This window comes from Wasmannia auropunctata, unplaced genomic scaffold (genome assembly GCF_000956235.1).
Source record: "Wasmannia auropunctata unplaced genomic scaffold, wasmannia.A_1.0 LD336029.1, whole genome shotgun sequence".
In the NCBI taxonomy this organism is placed as follows: Eukaryota; Metazoa; Arthropoda; class Insecta; order Hymenoptera; family Formicidae; genus Wasmannia; species Wasmannia auropunctata.
The window spans coordinates 883,774-909,448 of NW_012026861.1; the positions used below are offsets into that span (position 1 = coordinate 883,774).

Genomic DNA, 25,675 nt, shown 5'->3' on the forward strand with positions numbered 1-25,675 from the left:
TATATATTTCAACTATGTAGCAAATTTTATGTTTACAATTTTATTTTATATTTTACATACTATGGTATAGCCCATAACATAAACAATTTGAAAAAATATTGTATGTATATACATTTTTTTTTCAAATACAGAGTATAATCGTCCGATATAATCGCCCAATATATCGTGTTATTATTAATAATAAAACATATTTATTACAAATGTAGAAATTTATTTGAATGAATTAAATATTTTCTCGGAAGGCAATGGCAAACCACTGGGAATATTCCTACCAAGATATATCACCATGTAAATATACACAAATGAAACAGCAAAATTGTCATGGTCAGTTCATGCGCTTCCAAATGATGATTGCATAAAATGGAGATCTCGATCTTCAGTCATGAAGAATCGACTTGAGAAAGAGATTAAATATTTTACAAAATTGTTGCCATAAATTTACGCAATACTTTTCCATGTCAACTGTGACGACAGCCGGATACTTGTAATTTTATCTCGTATTGCAAGTAATAATTGTGAATGCTGTGTTTGCAGATGTTTTCCTAAATTAAACTTATTATATGCACTATAAAATACTTCACTACAAGTTTTGCATTTTGCAGTATATAAGTCTACTTTGGGAAAATATTCTTATAACACGTGATTGTCGTTATTCCATCTTACAAATTCCTCTTCATTAGAGATGTTATGATCATGGTACCTAAGTGTGCTTTTATTCGTGCGTTATAGTTCGTGCTTCAATTTATAATTAATATCACGGTTGCACTCCAACTTGTTTTAATCGTTTAATTTAAAATGTTCCGACCACCAAATTCGTTGATTAACTATCTGTGCTATCATATTCGCACAGTATCACGGAATGTGCGTTACTAAACATGACATGTCGATTATACCAAGCAAAGTATATAGAAAAACTATTTGAAGAAGGTCGAAGAGAAGCATGAGACTCTGTATTAAAATGTAAGTAATACTGTATTGTTTAAATTTTGCTAACTGTTACAGTTTTTTCTTTTAATTTGTTTGTCCGGTTGAATCGTTTATTGATTCATCTGTTCTCTTATATATTAAGTATGTATGTAATTAAATCAACTCGCCGAGTTAACACTATATTTTAGAACTCGCATAATGATTTGTTACACCTATTCACGAATCAATTTTTTGCTGCTACTAAATTAAAATTAAGTATTTATGTGATCGAAGATTCACTCAATTTGCTGTGCCAAACAGAAGAGACCAACTTCTTCAAAATTTAAACTGCGTACTCGCGCAAAGTAGTTATTTTGGTATTCCATTAAATTACCAACGTCAAGTTAAATTTACCTTCGATCTTAGATATGGACATGATTTATTTAGAATAAACCGGATTGGAAAAAGATTAAGTTTGTAGAATTTCAGTCGAAATTGTACAGAATAATTTTTCTTCCAATAAATTAATAGATCACATTTCACTTATGCTTAAAAATTTCAACATGTTAAAGAATATTAAAACATTGATGTATCTTAAAATAAAAATTTATTTTAATAATATCATAGAAAAGTGTTAATTACTTTAATAGAATTTTATTAAATAGTTTGCAGGACAAATAATCAAATAAATTATATGTATTATCATTATTACTTTAAGATTTTTATATTTATTTTAAGTAATCAATATTAAATTTAAAATTTTATATTTCTCGAATTTAATTCTGTTTTATGTATTAAATGGAGGAGAATTAGAATATTTTAATAATCAAAATTATTAAGATAGAAATACAGAGAGATGAAAGGAAAGAGTTGAAATACCATTTTGTTTGATAAAAATAACTGAGTAGATATATTCATGTGACATAACTATCTATAATACAAGTTTATTAGACATTTAGTGATATCAATTATTCTACCGGTACAAGTTCTTCGGATGTACAGTATGTACAGAACTTACAAAAAACTGAATAGAGAAAAAGATACGAGTTGTAGAATGTAGGTGAGGGTAATGGAACACCATTAACATTGCTCTAGAAATTCTTACGCACAAAAATCATAGTCATAATGATTCTTATCGCATATCCATGTTTCCTCTCTGACATCTTCAAAAAATTTGGCACCACAAACGATGCACTCTACATCTTTTATCTGGTTGAGCATCGTTGACTGTGTGTATCACTGCTATCTTTACTGCATCTTTACTGTATCAGAATCACTGGATTTACTACGAATTATTTATCATATGTTATTAATTAATTAAAAATCAGCCATTGTGTTACAAAATTATAATTACTGCAGAATATTGGAGAACGTAACGAAAACAGAATAATATGATAAAAATAATTTTCGGAATAGTATTTCAATAGACCGACATACTCATTGTGAAAGTACAATTTAATGCAGATGAAAGCGTGAGAGAACGTGATTTTTCGAAAGTATGTAATCTCTATTACTCAGGAAAATCGAAACACTTTGTCGAGAGATGCAGAGTTCGTTGGGTTACGAGTGTATTTGAAAATGAAATGCAAACGGCGACATCCCGCCGCCCTCGTATCACTGAATTCACGAAGCAAATCAGGAAGCGCGGATAATACACGGTCGGTCATATTTTCAGCCATAATGAATATCTACCTACGCGTCTGCACCCTGTGTACGAGAGCTTGAGAACAACCCGCTATATAGGTTTTGTTTTAAATGTTTGCCATGCTGGAACAGCGCCAACCCGCACATCCACCCCCGTAACCCATTCACCAACTTCCAACGAGCGACAGGCTCGTTCAGCACCGGTCAAGCCATTCGGTATATCTCCGAAAAGCAAGAAATAAAACGACAATGTAAACTGACCAAAACGTGCGACAGCGAACTTCGCGGTGAGAGCATTGTGATCTGTGATATGGAATAACTCGAAAATTTACTATAAGTATATTGCTTTTAAGAATAAAATAAGCCATCTCACGTTAATCGTGTTATTTATGCACTGACATATATGTATATTCAGTGTTTCTAATCAAATGTTACTATGCGCTCTTACAATTGCATATGTTAAAAAGAATAAATAATTGTTTTGACAAAGAAACTTATAGAAGAAAATTACCTTTTAATGCGTAGATAAAATATATGTATATCGCGGATTATCAAATATATATATATATATATCTATGCAATGTAATCAACTGAATCTATAAGTTTTTTCCCATTTAAAACTTTTTTTTATACTTAAAACAAATATTTCTTCGGGCAAGAAAATAAAAAGATGGAAAATGACGTAGGAAAGTGAAGCGGCGATTAACGATTGAAAGAAGAAGAGCTGTAATTAACCGAACCCGCTTTCATAGACTCATTTTCCTCTTGTAATGCTATCTTATCAGATCATCGCGCCTGCCACTTTAATCTCTGTTGAACTTAATTGCAATCTCATCTCGTGGAGGAACGCTCAAGCGAATACTCTCTGCGCGCTATGTACCTTCCGCTTATTCGTCGGCGATAAACAATGTGACGAATTCCCACATCCGCAGCGGCGCAGACAATGTCGCGGAATCCCCAAAGAGGATAAACGGAAATGTTTATATTCATTTCGACATCCATTAGTGATTACGTTAGAACTCAAAGTATATACCAGCCAAGACCGACTTGGACTTTAGGCTTTCTCCGCGTCTACGCAACGTCTGGCGGTCCGACGAGCAACGAGAGGAATGGGTCTCTAAATCCACTGGGAAAACTTCGAGGAAAATTGCGCGAGACGTTGCCCGAGAGAAGCGAACGTGTCTTAAGGACCCATCGTTGTTGGAGGAACAACACTTGCGCGAAAAGCTGATTTGTACCGGCCATGTGTCTTGACTTTCTTTGAGATTAATACGTTGATATAACACCGTAGAGAATACTCGGAGAAGATTGCACGTGACTTTTTTATCATTGAAACAAATTAATATCGTTAATTATGCACGAATGATATCCTGTTTTCTAAAGTGTTTCCTATGCGGTTTTTTTTTGTGGACTGAAAAGCAAATACTTCAATTGCATTGCTCAGTGGCGAAAAATACGATATAATTATTTTTATAGTTATATGTTCACATTTACCATACGATTTATTTCCCATTACTTTTATAATAAGCATTATCTGTCACGAATAATTTTATAACCTTTTAACAATATTATTCACGCGAAGAGAAGCCATCAAAGAGAAGCCATCGTTATTCTCTTACTTGAAAAGTAAAAACTTATCTCATTCGCTGTTTTGCGCTCTACAGGCGATAACAGCATTAAGTCAATAAGAAATAAAATTCATTCCCTCATGTTAACGTTACCGGAACAAGCTCCTCGAATAAGAGAAAAGGAGAAGAGTGTCTTAGTGAAACAGGTACGATTGTGAGAAATGGAAAGATAGAAGAATTCGCAATTTCTGCTGGAAGCATAGCGTGATGATACGACGAGCGTCTTTCGCGGTTCGTCGCATTTCAACAAACTCACCACGAAGGTGAAGCGAAACAGGAGAGGAAAGGGAGAATATTTCCCTTAACGTCTCTATACCTCGGTCCGCCTCTCGTTGCTGCCGTCTATTCTTTCTATTTCGTCCGGGAAATAACAGCGCGCCGCTGGAATTGCGCGGAAAAAGTGCTCATTTGCGGATCTCGCCGCTCTCGACCTCGTCCGGCGCGTTATCGTCCGGCTTTTGTATGAATATCGTTAAACTTTTCGTCTCGAGACGGCGAGATAAGCTTGATGAAAAAGTCTTTTAATAACGAGCGCAATATGAAAAGACACATCCGATCATTTCTAGTTTCATATTTTCTATCATATATCTATCTATTTTCTGGCATATCTTTTATCATCCTGCTGTCGCAATTTACCGTTCATTAAATTTTCGTCGTTAAAAATTCTACTTTAAAAATATTAAGACATAATAATTGATTTTCTTTTTGCAAAATGTATTATCTTTTATTTTAAACAATAATAACAGATTAATTGTCATTCGGTTAGCATTAACTCTTGTCAAAACCGAGCACTATTGTATATAGATTGGCTCTTCTTCCGTGAATGTAATTTTTTCAAAAAATTATTTTCTATTCAATTCCATATTTTAATGTTAATGTATTGTTACCCATTAACAATAATTTACGAAAAAAATTGCTGCTATTACTTGATATGAAAATACCATACATATATATATTTCATATACATACATATATTTCTAAAATATTTTATAAAATGACAATTTATAGACCATTTATAAGTATATTTATAAAAATATATCTATAAGATGTTCTATAAAACCAACTGCATAAGTGAGAAATATTAATTAAACACAATTTATATTAATAATTCAACATCGGAGAGTAACTGATTGGAGAAATACAGAAATCGATGTTTCTTCAGAGTCTCTCGCAGGAAGCATCCTAAGAAGGTTTTTAGGAAATGAACTGGAATCTTTTATAACTCTCCGTTCGACGACAGGATTTCTTTCAATCGAATCGTAATTCCGCGTAAAGTCCACTCGCTTTTGTCTTCTCCCTACGTATCGTGATTCGTGATACGCGAATGTAGCCATTACAGTGATTAAACCTGGTTAACCGACTACGACATTCCGATTGTCGCCATCCGATACTCTTAGAGAAACGATTGCGAGGAAAATACTATCTACTTTCTCTCGAAAACTGTTGAAATATAGAAGCTCTTAAGTAATTACACGACCTTTTAATTTCTAATACGTATATACATCTTTTATAATTTTCCTGCGAGTCGAAAAAATACAAAAAACTATTTTATTCACTAACGTAAAAATAAACAAATATTTAACACACGTGCAAACATAAATTGAAATTTGAAATTCCCCTCTCCTACAAACAAATTTATTAAAGTTTTCTTCACAAAATTTCGTATATTTTAGTTACATTAATGATATATTAATTAATTTTCATTAACCATAAGATCAATTGATTTAACATTTTATACATCATTTTGAAAGTCTTTTAAACTTATCTAATCCAAAACCCAAATTTGTCTAAAGGTGCTATTTTTTATCTTGGCAAGAAGTGACACAAAGGTTATCGATTTAAGAACGTAAATCACTAATTTAAGTCGTCGCTAAAGATGACTGGAAAGAGAATCGAAACATACGGTGAATCGACTTGAATAAAGCACATTATTTGTTTAACACTGTATATTGATTCTAACTGATCCGCAATGCATTCTCATTGATTCCCTTTATCTTCGACATTTTATTGCAATTTCGAGAATCTATTAAATTTTACTTATTTCGTAATTTTAATTAAACAAAAATTTACGCGTATATGTGACAAAAAAAAATAAAAATATAATTGCAGTGTATGAATAATTGAAAATATAAATAAACATAGACGCATAGAAATATTTGATTTTTGGAAAAGGTGTAAAATACGTGTACGCGTTTTTTCTATTTGTCCTAAACCTTTTAGCAAACATTTTACTCAAAATTTAGGTAGCACAATATTTTTTCCGATTTGTTGGGGACACGAATAGTATTAATGCGTTTTAACTTTGCTGCCAAATGAAAATGTCGAAATATACCCAGCGGATACACTGTTACTATCACTACGGTATACTATGAAACACGCTGCGTCCATTTCCCAGTCTCGAAAAATTTAAAAATAGACGTGGCTTATATCGAGCACATATTTCGCTTAGCCGGGTATCACCAAACGTGGTCAAACAAAAAAACTGCTTCATCCTGCATGTGCCAGTCGAAACAACGTGATGTAACAGCGAGTTAACGACTCGATCGTGAAATGTTTCGTAACATGCCTCGACACGACATGCAGATTGCACGCACTGTCGTACGCATTCAAAGAAGAGCACTGCGCCCGACAGTTGAGCAAATAGCAACGTGTGTGTGTCACATCGTTGCGTTTTGTTGCATTGATCGAAAGGACAGTGCATTTTCACGGATTTCGATTAAGGGAACGGTACGCGCGAATGATACTTACTATTCGACAGAAGACACAATAATTATGTATCAGTATCTAAGAAAGCAGACAATTAAATCTTCAATTTATTTCACAAAATTATAAGTATAAAGGAAAAAAATTTATAAAGTCATAATAATAATAGAAACTATAAAAAATATAAACAATTTTATATTTCTCAAGTTTAAAGGTCTAATAAAAAATTTTTTTATAAAATAATGAATATTTATGTCCCATGTGATAAATCTGTCCATTTTACATACTGCATGTCTTTTAAATCGTCACGTTACGATGCTACAGAAAGTAAATTGCATTCTCATGGATTTAGTTTGACTAAATGGAATAGCTTTATCAAGGAAACACAGATTGGATAGGTGGATTGGAGGACGTAACAATGACGCAGATAATAGCGTCAATTAGCCGGTCACTTCGCTGCGAGGTTTTAGTGATGAAAAGGACGAAGTTAACGCCCGCGCGCGAAAAGGCAATTGTTCGTGACAGATCGTGAAGTAGAGAAGATACAAATGCACAATAAGGATAGAAAAATACGATTTCCATGAAAAGAAATTATTCAATGATTAATAGATATATAATATACTACATGTTTCATACATTATGTACATAAAATATTAATAAAGTATATTTCTCTTAACATTTTATATGTATAGCTTATGTGTAAATAACATGTTATTACAATATCACCTTAGAAGAAATATTTTAAATTATAAATATTTTATATTATTCAGTATTTTTAGCTGGTTTGCTTCTACATTGAATTTCGCGGGTTGAATTATCAGCGATGGAAATTTAACAGACACGTCGAAGCCACTCCACAAGAATAAACGAATCTCGAATCTTCTGAAGTATCTTCCAATAATTTGTGATTTCAACAGTAAACCAATAATAATTGTAATTTTTCAATTTTTTTCAAAATGCAAGTATTATGGAATTACCAAAGTAAAATAAGACAATTCTTCTTCTCTATTCGTTATTATTTATAGTTATTGCATAACATCCTGTATATTTATTTATATATTATGTACATCATGTATGTCATGTATACATGCAAGTATTCTTCTAATTGTAAGACGTCACTTCCGAAATATATTTTAGCAGAATAATTGCAACGCCTGCAATTTACGCGATAGTTTTCCATGTGAAATGTGGCGACAGCCACTTACATACGTGTAATTTTTTCTCGTTTTTCAATTAATAGACCGGAGTGCCGTCTTTGCAGATGTCTTTATAAATTCTTTTTCTTATATGCACTACCAAATATTTCTAGACAAATGAATCTTGCAGTATATAAGTCTATTAACTTTATATAATAAATTTCAATTTTTTTGTATAAAAATTTTTATATGTTTGTACCCATAGCATTTATTAATGCCAAGTGCACTTATTACAAATACGCAATTTATTATAAGCTTTTCTCATTAGAAAATTCAGCAAAATCACATACCCACTTATTTCTTCGCAATCATCTATACCTATATAGGAAATGTGTAATCTGATTTGAGAAATGTGTGAACAATATTATTTGTAAAAGCATATAAATATTCTCCACTCCAAAGATAATATCGAAATTATATTCAAATCCAAAAACTTTAAAAGGCTATACAATATTTATTTATACAAGTATTTAAATCCAAATATTATTAAAAAAATAATTATCATGCGTAATAAAACGACTAATTATAATTTTCATATCACTCCAATTTCTGCTCCGAATAAATCGCGCAAAATACTTTGACAAAAAGTCTCGATATGCTTAGAATTAATAATTGTAATATTATATATTTATAATATTTATAAGGTACACTAACAAAGTACATAATTTATTATAATTAAATTATATCAAGGAGTTTTGCATCTTGAGAGGAATTATGTATAACGTTATTCTATTTATGTGCCAATTTATAAATTTAAAATTGTTTTATTTTCTTACATATTTAATTTTAAAAAAAATCATGTTTCTGATATTTTCGTTTCTTATATCACATACAAAACGGTATGCGTTTATTCTCGTAAGTAATGAAATTTCTCAATCTTTCAGTATTTTGCGCTACAATTGTATCTAAGACAGAGCAATGTCTTTGAATCCCGAATGAAATAGCTACGAGAGATACGTGACACTCAATACAATTTGTATCGGATCGCCCCGTTTTCTCTCGGAGGACATGGGAGAATGGTCGAGTACAAAATTCACAACACGATCTCCTTTATAGTGTCGATCCTGAGGGAGCCGTTCGTATTAAAGATGCATAATTCCCTCGCGTTGTTTTTCAGGATTCATTCGCAAACAAAAGGCAAAAGCATTCTGCACGAAAAAATGACTACCGACGTCAAACGCGGACAATGTTGCAAACAAGCAAATATACATATTTTTACCTCTCTCTGCTTCATTTTACAAGCCAAGACTACAATAACGAAACAAGAATTTTAAATTCACTAAATAATAGTAATAATATAATAGCAGAATGTTTGTAATCTGTGATTAAGAAATATAATTATAAATTTGTATTAAAAGACAAAATATTACAATTTATTATCATATAATAAAGCATCTATTATACTAATTAATTATATATAGTAATAAAAGCAAATATTTATCTCAATTGGCTCTAATAAGATAAAAATATATTATAAACCAAGTTATTTAACCAAGTTATTTAACGTTTGTAAAATAAACGGTAAATTTTATTTTTGATTATAAAGTAAATGCTAAAATTATTAACAAAAATATTTTTCAAAAATAATTGTGCTTTATATTTTATAAATGCTAATTTTTTCAATTTACTCGATTTATTAAAGATACTCCGTAATCTTAATTAAGACCACATTATTATGTAGATAATGGATGTTAATCTATCTTTTAATAACAACATATTTTTATTAAGAATATATTTCATCTTGTAAAACAGTTTAATATAACTGTGTTATAAGATAACATGAGATAATTTTTTTAATGCATACGTAACTCATCCTATTTTACATCACGCAGTTCGTTTCCCATCCCATCGGCGTTCCAGTCAAATCTGCACCTATCGAGTACGAAGAAAGAAATCCTCATAAAATTTTAGTAACCCTATAAACGTGAACGCTACCTCACAAATTCGTATGCTCGCGTCTCATCGGCTCGTTTTCAAGAGTCTAGATCTCAAAGAAGTTACAAAGTATCATTTTACCGAAAGAAGCCGTCATTCTTCTCTTAACGATTATCTAACAGAATCAAAACGTTCTATAAAATGCCATTTCATGTCAGAATTCACTCTATTAGAGATCAGCGCACAAATTCCTTTCCTCTCAAATATATTTTAGTACCTTGTCGATTTTCTTATATCGATTTTCTCATTGTCCAAATTTGATATAATTCCAAAGTAATATTTCTCAAAGTAATTTGATATTTTATTGTATAGTGTTTTTTCTATTGCTTTTTGCCTTATTGAAAGATAGATTAATCATTATCATTTATTAATATTTATCTATAATGTGGCTTTACTTAAAATTATGGATTACTTTTAAAAAATTTTAGTAAACTAAACGAACCTTTATTTACGAGGAAAAGAGATATAATAATTCTTGAAAATATTTTCTTAATAATTTTAGTATTTATTAAATAATTAAATATAAAGATATATTAATTATTTTACAAAAGTTAACTAAATTTTTAAATTTAATTTAGTTTATAATATTATAAATATTTTTTACGTTACTAATTTCATTTTAATGTAATTGTTTTTATATCTTACTTTTATATAATATTATGTCTTTATCAAATAATCATTTTGTAACCGACATCAAAACTAACATATGATAAAAAGATTTTGTTCAATTTTATTAACTGAAGAATGGATACTTGCCGAGGTCGCATAGATGAATGAAAAATTTCTCGGAAATATTCTCGATACGGTCCGCGGTAAAAATGGAAAATAGCTAAATGAAATTCAGCGGATGGGCTTTCGGTTGAATCGGATAAGATTGATTCAAGCCGGCGGATTTTTGCAGGGAGGATCAGAAATCGGCTTAAACCCTAATACCCAGCTCGTTTCGATGAAGAGTGCAAAGTGTGGTACGTGCCTTGCAAGAGAGGCGACCTAAGCATCCTGAAAGGATTCCAAGATCACGAAAGCTGATACATTTTCGGATTTTTGTGCCAGGACTAGAAAACGACAACTGAGCTCGATATAACTCAACTAGAAGATTTCGACTATAAAAGAAGTAAAGTGATACATGCATTATCTCATTTTTAAAATAAAATTCTATTAAAAGTAAAACGATATCTTTCTGATTAAAAAATAAAAAAGATTTGAATGATGATACATATTTTATTACATAAAAAAATGGAAATAAAATCTGACAATGAGAATCAGATATATTGCTAAAAAGAATTTTTGCAAAAAAGAGGATTAATTCTGGGAGTCGACCGAGTCCCACATCTGATAAACAATTCCAGAATTACCAATAGTAAAAGAGTCAACTAAAACTTCTTTTTACATATAAATCTTTTATAGAATAATAAAATAATCTTAAATTAAATTTGAGAAATATATTTTCTAAATAAAAGTAGACTTTTCTCTTAATTTCTCGTAATATTTCTAACTCACAAAATGTCTGTTGGGATTGGTTACAAACATCGCCGACCAATTTTCCATGAAGCTTAGTGCCTTTGAATCATGTTCCACCTCCCATAAGGTTCTATGAACCGATAGAGGATTTTGAAACGTGACCTGATTCCGTCGTAGTCCCAGGATGCAATCATCGTTTGATCGCAGACGGGCGGATCGGCGAGGGAAGGATTACAAGAGAAATGGACGAAGGATAGTGATATGGGGGATAATGGGGAAGGAGTTTTAGTCGGGATTGAGGGTGTAGAGCAACAATCACGAACGATTGAATCGGTCTCGTGAGAGATGCCGGCGCGAGCATTATATCTTCGCGCGGTATTCCATCTGCTTGTTTCTCCGAGTGTCCGAATAGAAAGAGGCTTGCGAGCGCATAATTCATTATAATCGCCTTTTTTAAGTGGCTATAGTGGTTTGATAAATGGGAGTAACTTCTCAAGCTGCCGCATACTTTACGACACTTAAAATCGGTCGAGGATGCAGTAAATGTTTATATACAGATTTATGAGAAACACGGCGTCAGAGAGCGAGAGAGAGAGAATACGTAAAATACGCTACCGTGCGGCGCTACCGTGACTAGAATTATTTATATAATGACCAACACTTGTGTTGGCGTGTGCATATACTGAAAAATATGAATTCTCCGAGCAAGTAACTCACTACCATCCTGTAAGCCACCGCCCTTCGTCGACAATGTCTCTTTTTTGCCGGAAAAGCTAGATGAAGTTCAGTAAATAAATAAAGATATCGTTTCATATTCAAGAGATTTCGTAGAATGGTATTTAATAGTTGAAATCAGATAACTATCGTTAACGTCGTTGAACAAATTCTAAATTTTATGTTAAAATAACTTTAACTGCTACAAATTTTTCAAGATACAGATTTTTTAATTTTTTACATTAAATTTATCTTATACATGAAGAATAAATAATTATAGATATAAATTTTGTAATATTTGTTAGAATAAAAAGATTATTCGTACAATTTGTTTAAATCTGTTAAGTATTTAACTTTCTATTTCCAAAAAATAAAATTTTAAAATTTCGTATCAATAAAAATTTCGAATCAATAAGCAAAGGGAAAACTAGTGAATCTATTATTTCCACTGATCATTTGGCATCAAATTAAAATTGTTTCCCTCATGGGTGAAAATCTCTTTTTCTTTTCTTCCAGAAGAAAAAGAGATTGCTCGAATAAAGATTACATTATGATGGCAGAGAATTCAAGAAAAAAACTCATCGTGTCCCAATACCGCGCCATATTCTTATACGAGGCATAATTTTGGCAATTGCCACCACTTTTAATGCAACTCGCGCGTCCTGTGATATCACGCTTACCGTGATCACCTTATCTGCTTGTCGCGACAGTGGGTATATCAAATTTGCATGCACTGCGGGTACCATTGTATAACGCGTTGTAGCGTCCATTATCTTCGGCGAGTTGCAGCACGTGCCGTTCTGCTTTAATATACTTCCGAATGCAGTATATCGACCAATGCACATAGTAAGATACATATCTAACATCTGCAAGCTACGTGCAACTACTCGTGCAATCATGTAATTTTCGGGCGATTGTGAGATTTCGTAATTAATGAAATAAAAAAGATGCAGATTTAAATGTAAATTTTCTCTATCTCTCTTATTTTTCTAAATATTGTTTAATTTATAAATTTTTAGAAAAGGAAAATTAAATTATTATAAAATAGATAATTTACAGATAAGTAACCATACAGAATTTTTATTCATAAACAAATTTTTTAAATAAAAAAGAATTGTGTATATATCGACGTAGATGTAAATAAACTAACGATGCACGTATAATGATTATATAACATTCTAATCAGTTAAAACTAAATTAGTCAATTGCTCAATTCTCTTAATTTTAATTAGGATTTTTTTCGTAAAAATTATTATATCTAAAAAAAGAGAAATATCACGAAATGTTAATAAAAAACAATAGCAATCTTTTATGTGAGGAAATGATTTACGTAGATTGAAATAAATAAATCCTATTCAAATAGAAGAGAAACAGAGAAAGTGAGAGAGAGAGAGAGAATGGTTTTATTTATGTATTAGTTCATCACCGAAACAGCCATTGCGAAGGCGCAACCACCTGCGACCTGCAGCATCCTCTCCGTTTCACTCTTTTAAGTATTTATGATGAAGAACCACACTATGTGCAATGAAATCGGAGTTGAAGATCAACAATGTCCTTGAGTAGAGAACTAGTAGTAGAGAACTAAACAAATCGTATCATATATTGTCAGTGATTCTCGATGCTCGATGCTCTATCACAAAATCTGTGATAGAGGTTCCCTCGGCACCTTTTGAAAATGATCCTTTATATGGAATACTCATGTTGGAATAACATGTAGATAATTCTCAAATTGTATAATACAGAAGTTGCTTAATGCTGCACTTAAAAAAATTAATGTATGTATGTACCAACCGAATCTAGCTATATCATCATTAAAATAATTTTGAGTTGCTTTCAATATTATTGCAAAGAGAAATATAAAAATTTTTTATTAAATGTTATAAATTAATTAAAAAACTAAAGTGTAATTTAATAAATTTACATAGATCGATTTACAATTTAATGATAAATACGGTTTTTTGCTTTATGTACTCTATAGCTGATTTATAAGAATATCAATATTATAAATGTTTTCCTTTCAAGATTGTTATAGTCAATATAAATGTTCAATAAAGTTTATTATAGCAAATACTGTAGTATGCAAGTAAAATGACGAAATGTGTCTAACAGCATAAATTAATATTAATGTTGTCCCCACTGCTGTTGTTATTTGCGTTGATGCTAGCAGTATAAATTTAGCTAATAATTAATACTATCGGAAGAACGGCAGAGGTGATTAATTTGGTAGACCTTACGACTTAACATTTCGTGCTCGCAAACTTGCGAACGTGAAATTACGGAACAAACTTTCTTGCGCGCTAAATTGCCTCAGGTTTCTCATAGCTTTTGCTTACGTGGTAGAAATATATATCGTCTGTACGTTTCTGGAAAAAATTATTGTATCGATGACATTTTAAAATCAATACATCGCATTGCTTAAATTTAATATCCTCTAATTATAATTATCAGTGATAACACATTTTCCAACTCTAAAAAGAAATAAATTTTCCAAGTAGATATTAATATATTTTCCAAATGTCATATATTGATAATATAATTTGTGTTCTTTTTATATGTAGGATTAACAATGTATTAGATTTTATTCATGGGTGTCAATATTATTTCCTAATTTAATTATTAATATTTAATCCTTTACAAAGCTTTCTTAAGAAGACTGCTTTTTTGGGAAGATTAAATCTTTTTTTCTCTTCTTTTAAAACCTTAAATAAAATATTAAAAATTAATCTTTAATCCATGTATTTAAATTCTAAATATTTTAAACAGTACATTAAATTTATTTTGCAAAAGAAAATTTAAATGCATCAATAAATTAAATGCAAGTAAATTTATTATATTTTATTATAATTTATTATAACGTAAAAATATCCGTCTCGTGATTCATCTACGTACTATGGAAGATTACTCGAACGTTAACTACATGGAAAATGATCCATGTCGAAGAGCCATCGACAGGGGAAGATTTCCGAGACGCTCTTAAGGATCCAAGTAACGGACGAGAGTGAGATCAAGGAGATTGTAATGGAAAGCAGGATAATGGATTAAAGTGCACGTGATGTATTAATGTTGCAACGACTTGTGCGCGCACGGCATGCAGTTACGGTTTAATCGGTGCACGTTCCCGAAAACTATCAGGAAATCGAATTTAAAGCTTTTAAAGACCCATTTTTTAATATTTAAAACAAAAAGACATGTAAAATTATTGAAAATTTAATGAATTAACGCGATTTTTCTCTCTAACACGAAGAGTTTTCAGTTGAGTCGTTACAAAGATCTAAAATCTTATAAGGAGATTTAAATGGAAAGATATTGAAATGCTTGTTCGCGGATAAAATAGTTTCGGTTAAGTGGTAATTAGCTAGTTATACTAGTTATTATACAAACATATCGATAATTGACGATTGAATCATACTTTTAAATATGTATACTAATTTACACGCTCAATTTATATTAAAAATTAATTATTAATGAACCTTTTCAAACCCTAATTGCAGTATTTGAATAATATCAAAAAATTAATTACATTTGTATCCTTTGTTCTGTTATTAGATATAATATCGACTATCACCTAATCATTAAAATAATACATAAACAATTTTAGTAAATTCTAACTAAAGTTTAATAAATTTAAAATACATTACGAATCACGGTTTTGTAATATTTTAGTACTATTTAAAATTATTTTCTTTTTTAATGTCCTCTATCTGTTCTTTTGTATGTTTGTACAATATATTATATCTATATATGTAGGTACATTATGTAATTAGACAATGAAACGCGCTACTTGCGTTATTATGTCTTATTTTATATTTATCATTCATTAAACGTAAAATAAGGGCAAAATGATGCAATACATATGTAACGCACTTTCCGAACGCAGCCTCTATATAATATATATGTATATAGAGGTAAGAGAAAAAATGCGTTATCAGCGCTATTGTGTCATCTTTATTCTACGTTTAATATCAGAATAAGAGAATGAAACTGCTAATGAACTACAATGAAACTAATAATAGTTGCGTGTGTTTATTACTTCACTCGTTTATGAACAATGACACCGTCGGTATTGAAATTAAGGAACGAAATTTTCTTCTTACTAACGATTCGTTCTGGAAGTCAGAAACTCCGCTATTCTTAGGAATTCTTAAGCTTAAGAAGCTTAACCTTCTTGATCAAGATTGTGCGCGTACACAACCAGTCGCCTCAGGGATTGCAGAAAGAAAGGAAGAGACAGAGAAAGAAATCGTTGTTAGATCTTGTAGAAACCGCACAAGAAAATGTAATTTCACCTATTAAGTACCAACAAGATTGTTTGGCCTCGATCTTTTAACCACCCGTGGATTTTCCGCCGTAAACACAGTAAACGATTTAGCAACGGGCTTTTTCACGCTCGGTTGTGATTTCAACCGGGGGCTTCCACAGTGTTTTCTTAGTGTCCCTTCTTGCCGTAATTTTCTATTTCTTCCGTATAACCCAAGGATTACGCATGGCCGAGCGAAAATATTTAACGATACATTTTGATTTGAGTCACACGATAATATTCGTAAAAATCTATTTTATTGTTTTTTTCCATTATATACCAAATATAATGTCAATGTTTGACAAATTACTTTGCTTTTATATTAAATCAAATAAAAAATGTTATAAAAATCTGACGGAAAGTCTAGCCCTCGAATTCTTCAAATACGTTATTTACGAGAAGAAATCTAATATTTTACATGTCAAACTAGTCACATGTCAAATTCTCCTTGAAAAGATTGAGTCAAAATTTATTCAAGAATCTATATAGAATTTTTTGATATTTAATTAGAGCTTATATTCACGTTCGTTGTAGCGAGCATACTAAATGCACTGCACTAACGATAATATGAAGAAAATATAAACTTATTACTGCTTATCACTCGTAAAAATATCTCGCGTGCACCAAACGAATATATGAGTAATAAATAAGGATCTCAACTATCTCTCATCCTTCTCCTTCACCCACCCCATGCGTTCTCTATTTGCGGATAGTCACGTTCAAGTTTATGCTGATGCTGCTGGCCGTATTACTATATGTTACAGTAAATCAACCGAGCGCATTCGTATACAGAAATGTTTACGGCGACATCCTAACGTTTCTCGTATTTTTTCCCCGTATTCTATGACTTGCTGTTTATACATTTTTACTGTGACGTATACAATACACGTTGCTGATCACATACGTACATTTATTATGCAGAAATATTTATAGAAAAAAGATATTTTACAGTAACAATTTAGAATTAAATTGCGTATTTGCAGTGTGTGCACTTGACAATAATAAACAGGACAAATACTAACATATAAAAATGATTATAAAAATTGAAATATATTTTAAACAATATAACGATAATATAAGAAACATAAAATACGTTATATCTGTAAATCATTGTCTATATTAAGGTTTCTCAATTGAAAAAAGTTCCAAAAAGGAGTCTATTAAAGATATCTTAAAGGATATCCTTTAAAATATCTTTAATAGACAATAAAGATCTAATAAATCGAATTATTTAACGCGCTAATATATTCTAGTATATTTTTTTTTATTTTAGCAGCAGCATAAAATTAAAAAAGAAATAATTAGAAATATACAACTAGTAAAGCTAGTAAAGCAGATGGAGAATTTGTACATTTGCGTAAGTGCATTTACACGCTATTAGTGAAGCACATTGTACGAGATGATGTTAGTCAGAAATGTGTGCTTACATAGTTACATGGCGGCTAGTAAAAGCCACGTACTCGTAAAATGCGGCGATCGCATGACCGCTATAAAGACTTCCCGTCGCTGGTGCGCGCCGGTGGCGGTAGCAGCTCCGAGGGATGATAGCGGGGGCTGAGAAGCAGAAGTGTACCCTATGGACCGGTAGCAGTGCGCGCGATAGCCTCAACCACCCACCTTTTACATTCCGCAGCCACACCGCGTACGTAAAGGGATCGGTATTTATGGTACTGCTACATTGATTCGTGTTAAGCCGCCGGTACTTGACCTTCTGCTGCAAAAGTATTCATCACTCGCGACCGCGAATAGATTTCCTACGCCGATCGTGCAGAATAACGTGTAACAGATCCAATGTGAAACGTCTAAAGATTTTATGGTCGAAAAGTTGTGCGTACATTACTGAATGAAAAAAAATCCCACAAAGTTCAGCATCCTCAGATAAATCGACCTTGAACTAACTGAAGAATTAATTATACGCTATTAAACTTTGTTTTATCTATCTTATTCAAAATAATTTGAAATTATTACATGTGATTATTCTTTCGTCTTTTTCTTCCTTTCTCTAATTTTTAAATAAGTATATGAGCAAGTTAAAAATATAACAATACCAAAATACATGAGACACAATCTAAGAAATTATCGCAAGAATAAATTATGCAAATCCGGAGATCGTACAGCAGCAAAACTAAAGAGGCATCTTCTGCCAAGTGGAAATCATAATATCTTTCTAGCTGCAAACATCCCCTGCGGGTTATAAAGAGTTGTCACGAATCCTTTACAAAAGTCGTCGTATAAGCAAGAGCAGCATTACTAACAGCTGCAGCGACTGTCGGGCAGGATCGTGATGTCTTAATAATTGGAAGTAAGAGAGTGTTGGAAGCGGGAGATGTAACTTCGTGGTAATTAACCATCCCTGAGAAATCCACCGTCGTAAATGGAGACAATTCGACTCAAACCCTCCACTCTAATTAATAACGATATCTGGAAACGAATATGATGTACAGCCTTTGTTACGAACCGACTTGCACCGCGATATTACACATTTACACTGATTGTGAGCACGGATTTCTGTGTTACATCATGATGAAATTTAGATCAAGTTACAATCGCGTCAACCATTCGACTAAACAGATGCACGCTCTTTGGCGAACTCTTGTTATAAACTGTGGGGAACTCTTCGTCTCTCTTCAAAATGTAGCGGAAACTCTAATCAGAACTGTGGAATTTTATTGTTGGGCTGCTAACTTTACACACGTAAAGTATTGGTATCACTGTTTTGTACTTCTGATAAAAAGATAGTGCTTCCAAACTTTTGAACAGTAATGTACATATATATTACGTTTGTGTCATGGATATGAGCTTGCAAGGCAATGCTGCAAGACAAGACATAAATTCGAAACAAGACATCGACTTCTCGTAAAGAATATATTATAACACACGGAATATTAGTGAAAACATTATAAATAATAATTTGTTTATAAAAAGAGATAGAAAAATATTTTATAAAGAATTTTTTATCAATAATATTTCTAAATATCTCTAATTTATAAAAACTAGACGTTATAAACGCGCGCTTCGCGCGCGTTATTTGGTTTTTTACTTTTGAAAAATAAATTGCAATAACCTTCTACACAACTCATTATGTTAACTTCGCGATAACAACCGCTTACGAAGTAAGCGTTTTTCGTGAGCTATTTTATTTTTAAAATTCCTTACTCTTTACAATACAATACTTAAATGCATACTATCAAAATGTGCAGTAACAGCTGCTCACAAAGTTTAGGCAGCGAGTGAATCATCGTCGCGGAAAAGAGCTGACAACACTTCGAGACTTTCGAGAAAACTTCGAAACATTCGAGTATCGATTTAACATGCTTTTTTTAGGAGAGATCAGTAATTATAAGAGAGAGAGAGAGAGAGAGAGAGAGAAAGAAATTTCTCTTCCTCTCTCTCATAATTATATAAGAAATCTTTTAGCTTTATTTTTAGTACAAAACTTTTCAGTATAAGATTTGATATGTAATTGAACATGTTTATTTATCTAAAATTTAGAAAAATTGAAGGAAAAAGGATTTTCAAATTTTCTCGTGTTAGTTCCGTCAATCCATTATGCTTTATAAGCAAACTTTGCCCATTCTAATATAGCTTACAGCCAGTCAACGCTTGAGTGCTAAATCGTGTTTAACGTCGGCAATGTAAGTCGCATGTAGCTTAGTTGATGAATAATAACTACACAAACACTTACTTAAGCAAGGACAATATTCAGCCTAAAAGAAACTTCAAAAAACGCTTACAAAATATCTAGGCCATGTGGTAACTGAAAAATTAAGCATATGGCTTGCTAATAATTTGCAGTAGGTAAATGGTAATTTTAAAAAGATATAAGCCGTATGCATCTCATTACGTCTCTATAAATACGAAATAATTTTAGTTTTACAATTAAAATATTTATAATGAACTTTTCACAATTCAGTATTGTATTCAGATAAAATAATAAAAAGATTTTTGTATCTTTACATTTAATTTATAATTTTGTAAAATTTCTATTTCCTTTATCGTTATTTTTTTTTAATCTTAAGATACGTATTGAAAAATAAAATTAAAGTTAATGTATTTATTAATGTCCAATTTAAAAAGCCGTGTATTGTCAGTATTAAATTAGTTGTAATTGTTTTAATTATTACAATTGTAATTAGTTGTAAATTTAATCACGTTATATAACGATCAATAGTAACACGCACGTAGCGTATAATTGAATGAATAAAAATGATCTATATGTAATCCTATATAGAGAATGACTTTTAGAACCGTCAGAGAGATTTAGTTCAACCGCAGTAGCTCAGCTCTTCTGAATTTCTCACATGTCCCTGAAGCTCTGCGAATTAATTTTTAAGAACAATCCCATGTATTGTAACAGTGCATGATAACTGAAAGCAGCGCCATATCTTTCAAAACGATCTGTGACTCTTATATTTCAAAAACCGCAATATTCCTCATAATCTTGTGACACTTTTCAGAGTAACAAAAAAATTCAACAATTTAAAAAAATGATGTACAATAAAGATCGAGATGTGAAATAATAACGCAAAGTGGACACTCGCTTCAATTATTTATTTCTCTTTTCTTTCGTCCCAGGCCACGTTTTATCTAGATTCTTGCTTTTGTTCTCGCGTTTCCTTCACTCGATTAGCTTAAAACGATGCACGCCACTATCATATGTATATACAGTGGATATTTAAGACAGTCTAATACGCGTACCTTGCGTTTCTTCTCGACGTTTTCTAAACTCTAGAAGCCTCTTCATGAAGCCCCTTCTGATCTCCTCTCCTACCCTTTTGTGTGTTCTGACTTCTCTCCGTATCTCTCTCTTCTTCCGTGCGCGCGCTCTCGCTGTTACCTATCCCCAGGTTCTCTTGAAAGCTCATGAATTTCCAACACACCGCCACCCCTGCCCGCTTCGCGTCGCGTTAACTCGAGTACCACGTTTGTCTACGCAAACACTCGCATATTTACGCGAAGGGATACACATAATTAGATACGTACCCAGGTCGGCCCTGGGTTCGCAGGCAGGAGTTAGCTCGTACGTGCTGGCATAGCTCGTGCATCCCTACCTGCGTCCCTATATACGTGCTCTCTACATGCGCTTACGCTATACAATCGAGGCGACCGAGCGTCCGCGCACAAGTTGATTTCATCTTTGCGCGAATTATACGCGGAGAATTTTTTTTTAAATTTACCCTGCAAATCATGTTAATTGTGGAACAACACAGTATTCAGGCAAATTTTACTGTGCACTACAATAAATTTTACTGTAAAATCTTATTGTAGTGCACAGTAAAATTTTCCTAAATACTATATTGTCCCATAATTAACATGATTTGCAGGGTAAATGTAAAAAAAAATTCTCTCCGTGTACAATGCTGCGGAAATGTGTAAACAAATAAATCCTTTGCAACAATTGTAAAAGTATAGTGCAACGAAAAACCTATTGGAGCTATCGCAACTATCGAAAAAACTTTATTAAAAATATCGAAATATGATACGTCACAAGCACTTATTGACACACTAGCATTTTAAGCTTCTTGAGATATCTTGACATAGATCTCTGACCATCTTTTGGTCAACTGATTTGATTCATATTTTGCCTTGATAAAGCTAAGATCCTTGGATATATCTACTGGCGAAAACAGAAGTTTGAAAACGCCGTTTCTGAGAAATCTTGCAAACGGACAATCGCACGGACGAACAAACAGGCAAACAGTCAAACGAACAGTCAAACTAACTTGTCAAATTATGACATCGTTAATAAGTAGTGCTAAGCTGCACTGTTTAACAAAAACAAAGATGATGATATTGCAACATTATATAATTCTTATACAATTTTTAACCAATTATCATTCTGTACAGTTCAAAGAGAAAAGATTTTTGTACTATTAGAGTACACAATAGAGAGTATATTTGTGGAGTTACCCCTGATCTTCGATGTCGCTTAACTTTCTATGTTGATAATTAGCAAAATTCAATAATCAATTCATAAAAATTCCAAAAATTTATAAAATAAAATAATTCTTCTAATTATTCTTCTAATTAAGATAATATCATATCTAAGATATTATTTGCATGTAATCAATATAAAATAATAGAAATGTACCTTATCATCAATATTTTTTAGTTTAATATATGTCATATTATAAGGATATCTTATTTAATCATACTTTTAATTTTTTTTTTTAATATTTCCTACAATTCATTAAGCATATATTTCGTATTTTTCTGATAATTAGTAGTTAAAATACGAGATAATTAAATATTACTAAAAACGTTGAATGCAATCCTCTATGCAGTTAAAATATTGTAAGAAATTTGTTTTAATACTCTTGTTGGTAGTTAGCAACAGAGATATCCATAATCTGCGCTGCTACCACACGTCACAGTTTTTAATTCATCCGCGGTTCACCAGTGATTTATTTATTTGTGGCACGTATCTGTGACATTTCGCAGCTGTAGTCGTAAATTACGAGTGTGGTCAGAGAATTAAATGAAAATTGACGATGATAAATCGCTTGGTTTCATTAAAACAAAATAGCTCCGAATATTACTACCTGCATTATTTCCCTCCCTTTTATTCATTTTTCTTCCATAAAAATTAAATTGTTCTCATACAGTAACATCAATTTATATAATATTATATAATATTATCAATTTATATAATATTATATAATATTATCTACGATAGTAAGTAATCTGCGATAGAGTGAAGCATCTCTTAACTTTTTATTTCGAATTGAAATTATAACCTAATATTAACATAATCACTGTCATACATAATTAATTAAATACAACTTGTAGACATAAGTTCTACACAAATACGAACGAAAAATCTCAATTAAACAAATTATTTGTTAATTCTTTTGCTTTTTCGGTCTACAGCCACACGTTTACGAATTTACAGATAAATCTTTCAGAACGTGGGAAAAAGTGATCCACCTTGCGTTGCTGTTATTGAAGAATTCGGCAGCTGCGTGCATATACGGTGTGCCATAAAATCTACCAAGTATCCGGCGTTTAACGATGAATTCTCGCCAGCATTTTCAGCTGGTAGAACCACTGGCGGGATGGTACGAGACGGACGAGCGGCAACATCGCCGGGATAAGGGCATAAATTCGCACCCACCTCGCGGCATATATCGTCGCGTACTTTATGCTCGCCCCGACTACTATATCTTTGCGTGTGGCACGAGAGAAGCGTCGTAAGGATCGTGAGGAAACGCAGCGAGCATTTCAATTGGTTACTTCGATGCGTTCGGCCACGCTCTTGCAGCGAGACGAGAAGCGCCGTGTCTCGTCTCTATTCCGCCCGCCAGAATATTTGCAATTCCCACGTGCATAACATCGAAACTGAGGCGCGTGTGTGTTCATATTTCTGCTTCTGTTAAGGCGTCTTCCTTTTGAATTCGACACAGTGGTGAGAGGAAGGCGAGGGGGGGGGGGGAGAAAAAAGACCAAAGCCGTGCGCTCGTGCCGAGGGAGAATAACGCGACCGATAATACCGCAGCGATGGATTCTCCGAGGAACAGTTTACGAAGTCGTATGTACATACTGCGAGAAGTAAACTCGAGGAGAAGGCTTATCTTGAAGCCCGCGGATAACGGCAACGAAACAAGAAAAGCAAAGGCGCCAAACTTTTTCATGCAGATTCGACTTTCTTCGATGATGCTGCGCTCGCGCAAGAAGAATCAACCAAAATTTTGTGCAAATACTGTACACGTCAGTAGCCTACTCCTCTTTTTGCACACGATAAACTTTTATAGACGGAAAATATTCTGCAAATATACTCTGCAATAAAAAAAAAGATCCAAAAAGAATATAAAAATTATCACATTTTATGCGCAGACCGCGCATATAAAATATGAGAAAATTTTGTCTAGTATGAAATGTAATTATTATATGTGAGAAAAATATATATATCTCGATTAATAATCATCATTCATGCGGTAGGTAATAATTAAAAATTACAGAATTTTCCACTTACGGAAACTAATTCTCAAGGTTTTGAATAAAGTATAAAAGATTAAATGGTAATCAAATTCCAGTCATGACTATTAAAAAGCTAAACGCGCAAATCCATTTGCAAGCTATAGTTATTTATTATCTACCTCACGAGCAACGGATAAGAAGAGCCTTCGGGCAATTTTGCTAGCGCGTACCGCACGCTACCAGCAAGTAAACGTCAAGAACTCGAAGAGCGTCCTCGCGATTTTCCTTTCACCGGCAGTCAACCGCGATCGCAGTTCGCTTTACCTGGGGGGGTTGCAGCGGGAGGGGGTTTTTCCTTGAGTCGAGAATTTCCGTTTGCACGTTGTCGCGAATCGGGGCTTAGTGCGTCACAAAAGCTCGAATAACGCGCGTTTCCCGGGAACTTCCTCATTCTTCGCTTCTTGTGTTTTTGTGTTATTCTTCTACGTTTTTCAAACTCGCTCGCAAGGTGAATCGTCAGCCAATCATGACGGTGGAGGGGCAAGTGCCTCTTATTTATCTGTTCAATTTGGCGTAACGAAATTATTACATCGACGCCGGCGAGCCCTCTTATCGCCAACGTAATTGTGCTATTTCCTAACCAATGTGTTCAGTAGGCGAGTCTATATAAAAGGTGAGCATTCAATGTGACACACAGTTGACACAGTCTATATCGGTTAGTCGGATGTGACGAGCCGTAGGTGAACTATCGATCGTTGATGTGATTTCCAACGCAGATCGACGACGGTACGATCGAGAGATTTTGTTTTTCAACTCGGACATTTGTGAAGACGCGGCAAGGGAAAACGCGAAGGGGGAAAAACTCAACGAAGTGGAACGGATAAAGTGAAAAGAAGGATGATTAAGAGGATATCGGAGTATGCCAGACCGAAGATTTGGTGCCCGCAAGAGGATTATCACTTGCCTGGGGATGGTATTTCTATGTCTACTACTTCTGCCTTTCCGAGCTCGACCAACGAGAGGAATAAGATTGCGATTTATCACAACATCAGGGTGAAACGCGGAGATGGAGAAATTTTCGTTCTGGAGCCCTCGATGGCGATTTTCACCAATGCGACGTATCACAGGTACATTTATCAGTAATTCAGAATAAATTAGATAAATTAACGCATTTGTTTAAAAAAAAAAATGTCTAAATTTAAAATTATATATTCCTTAAGATTATTTTGAATGCTAATAAATCTTAACAATATATGGTAAATCTGACAAAATAT

The 25,675-nt window shown here is 32.7% G+C and overlaps 2 protein-coding genes across 2 annotated transcripts in view; one reads left to right on the forward strand and one right to left on the reverse strand.

The window, feature by feature from the left end:
• Nucleotides 1-25,675, reverse strand: part of LOC105452572 (FK506-binding protein 2) — a 166,353-nt gene that overhangs the window by 87,155 nt on the left and 53,523 nt on the right. The window lies entirely within an intron of this gene.
• LOC105452571 (protein NDRG3) overlaps nucleotides 24,929-25,675 on the forward strand; it is a 46,004-nt gene continuing 45,257 nt past the window's right edge. Inside the window, exon 1 of the mRNA XM_011693793.1 lies at nucleotides 24,929-25,528. Coding sequence (XP_011692095.1) covers nucleotides 25,299-25,528 — 230 coding nt within the window. The 5' untranslated portion in view covers nucleotides 24,929-25,298. The remainder of the gene's footprint in view (nucleotides 25,529-25,675) is intronic.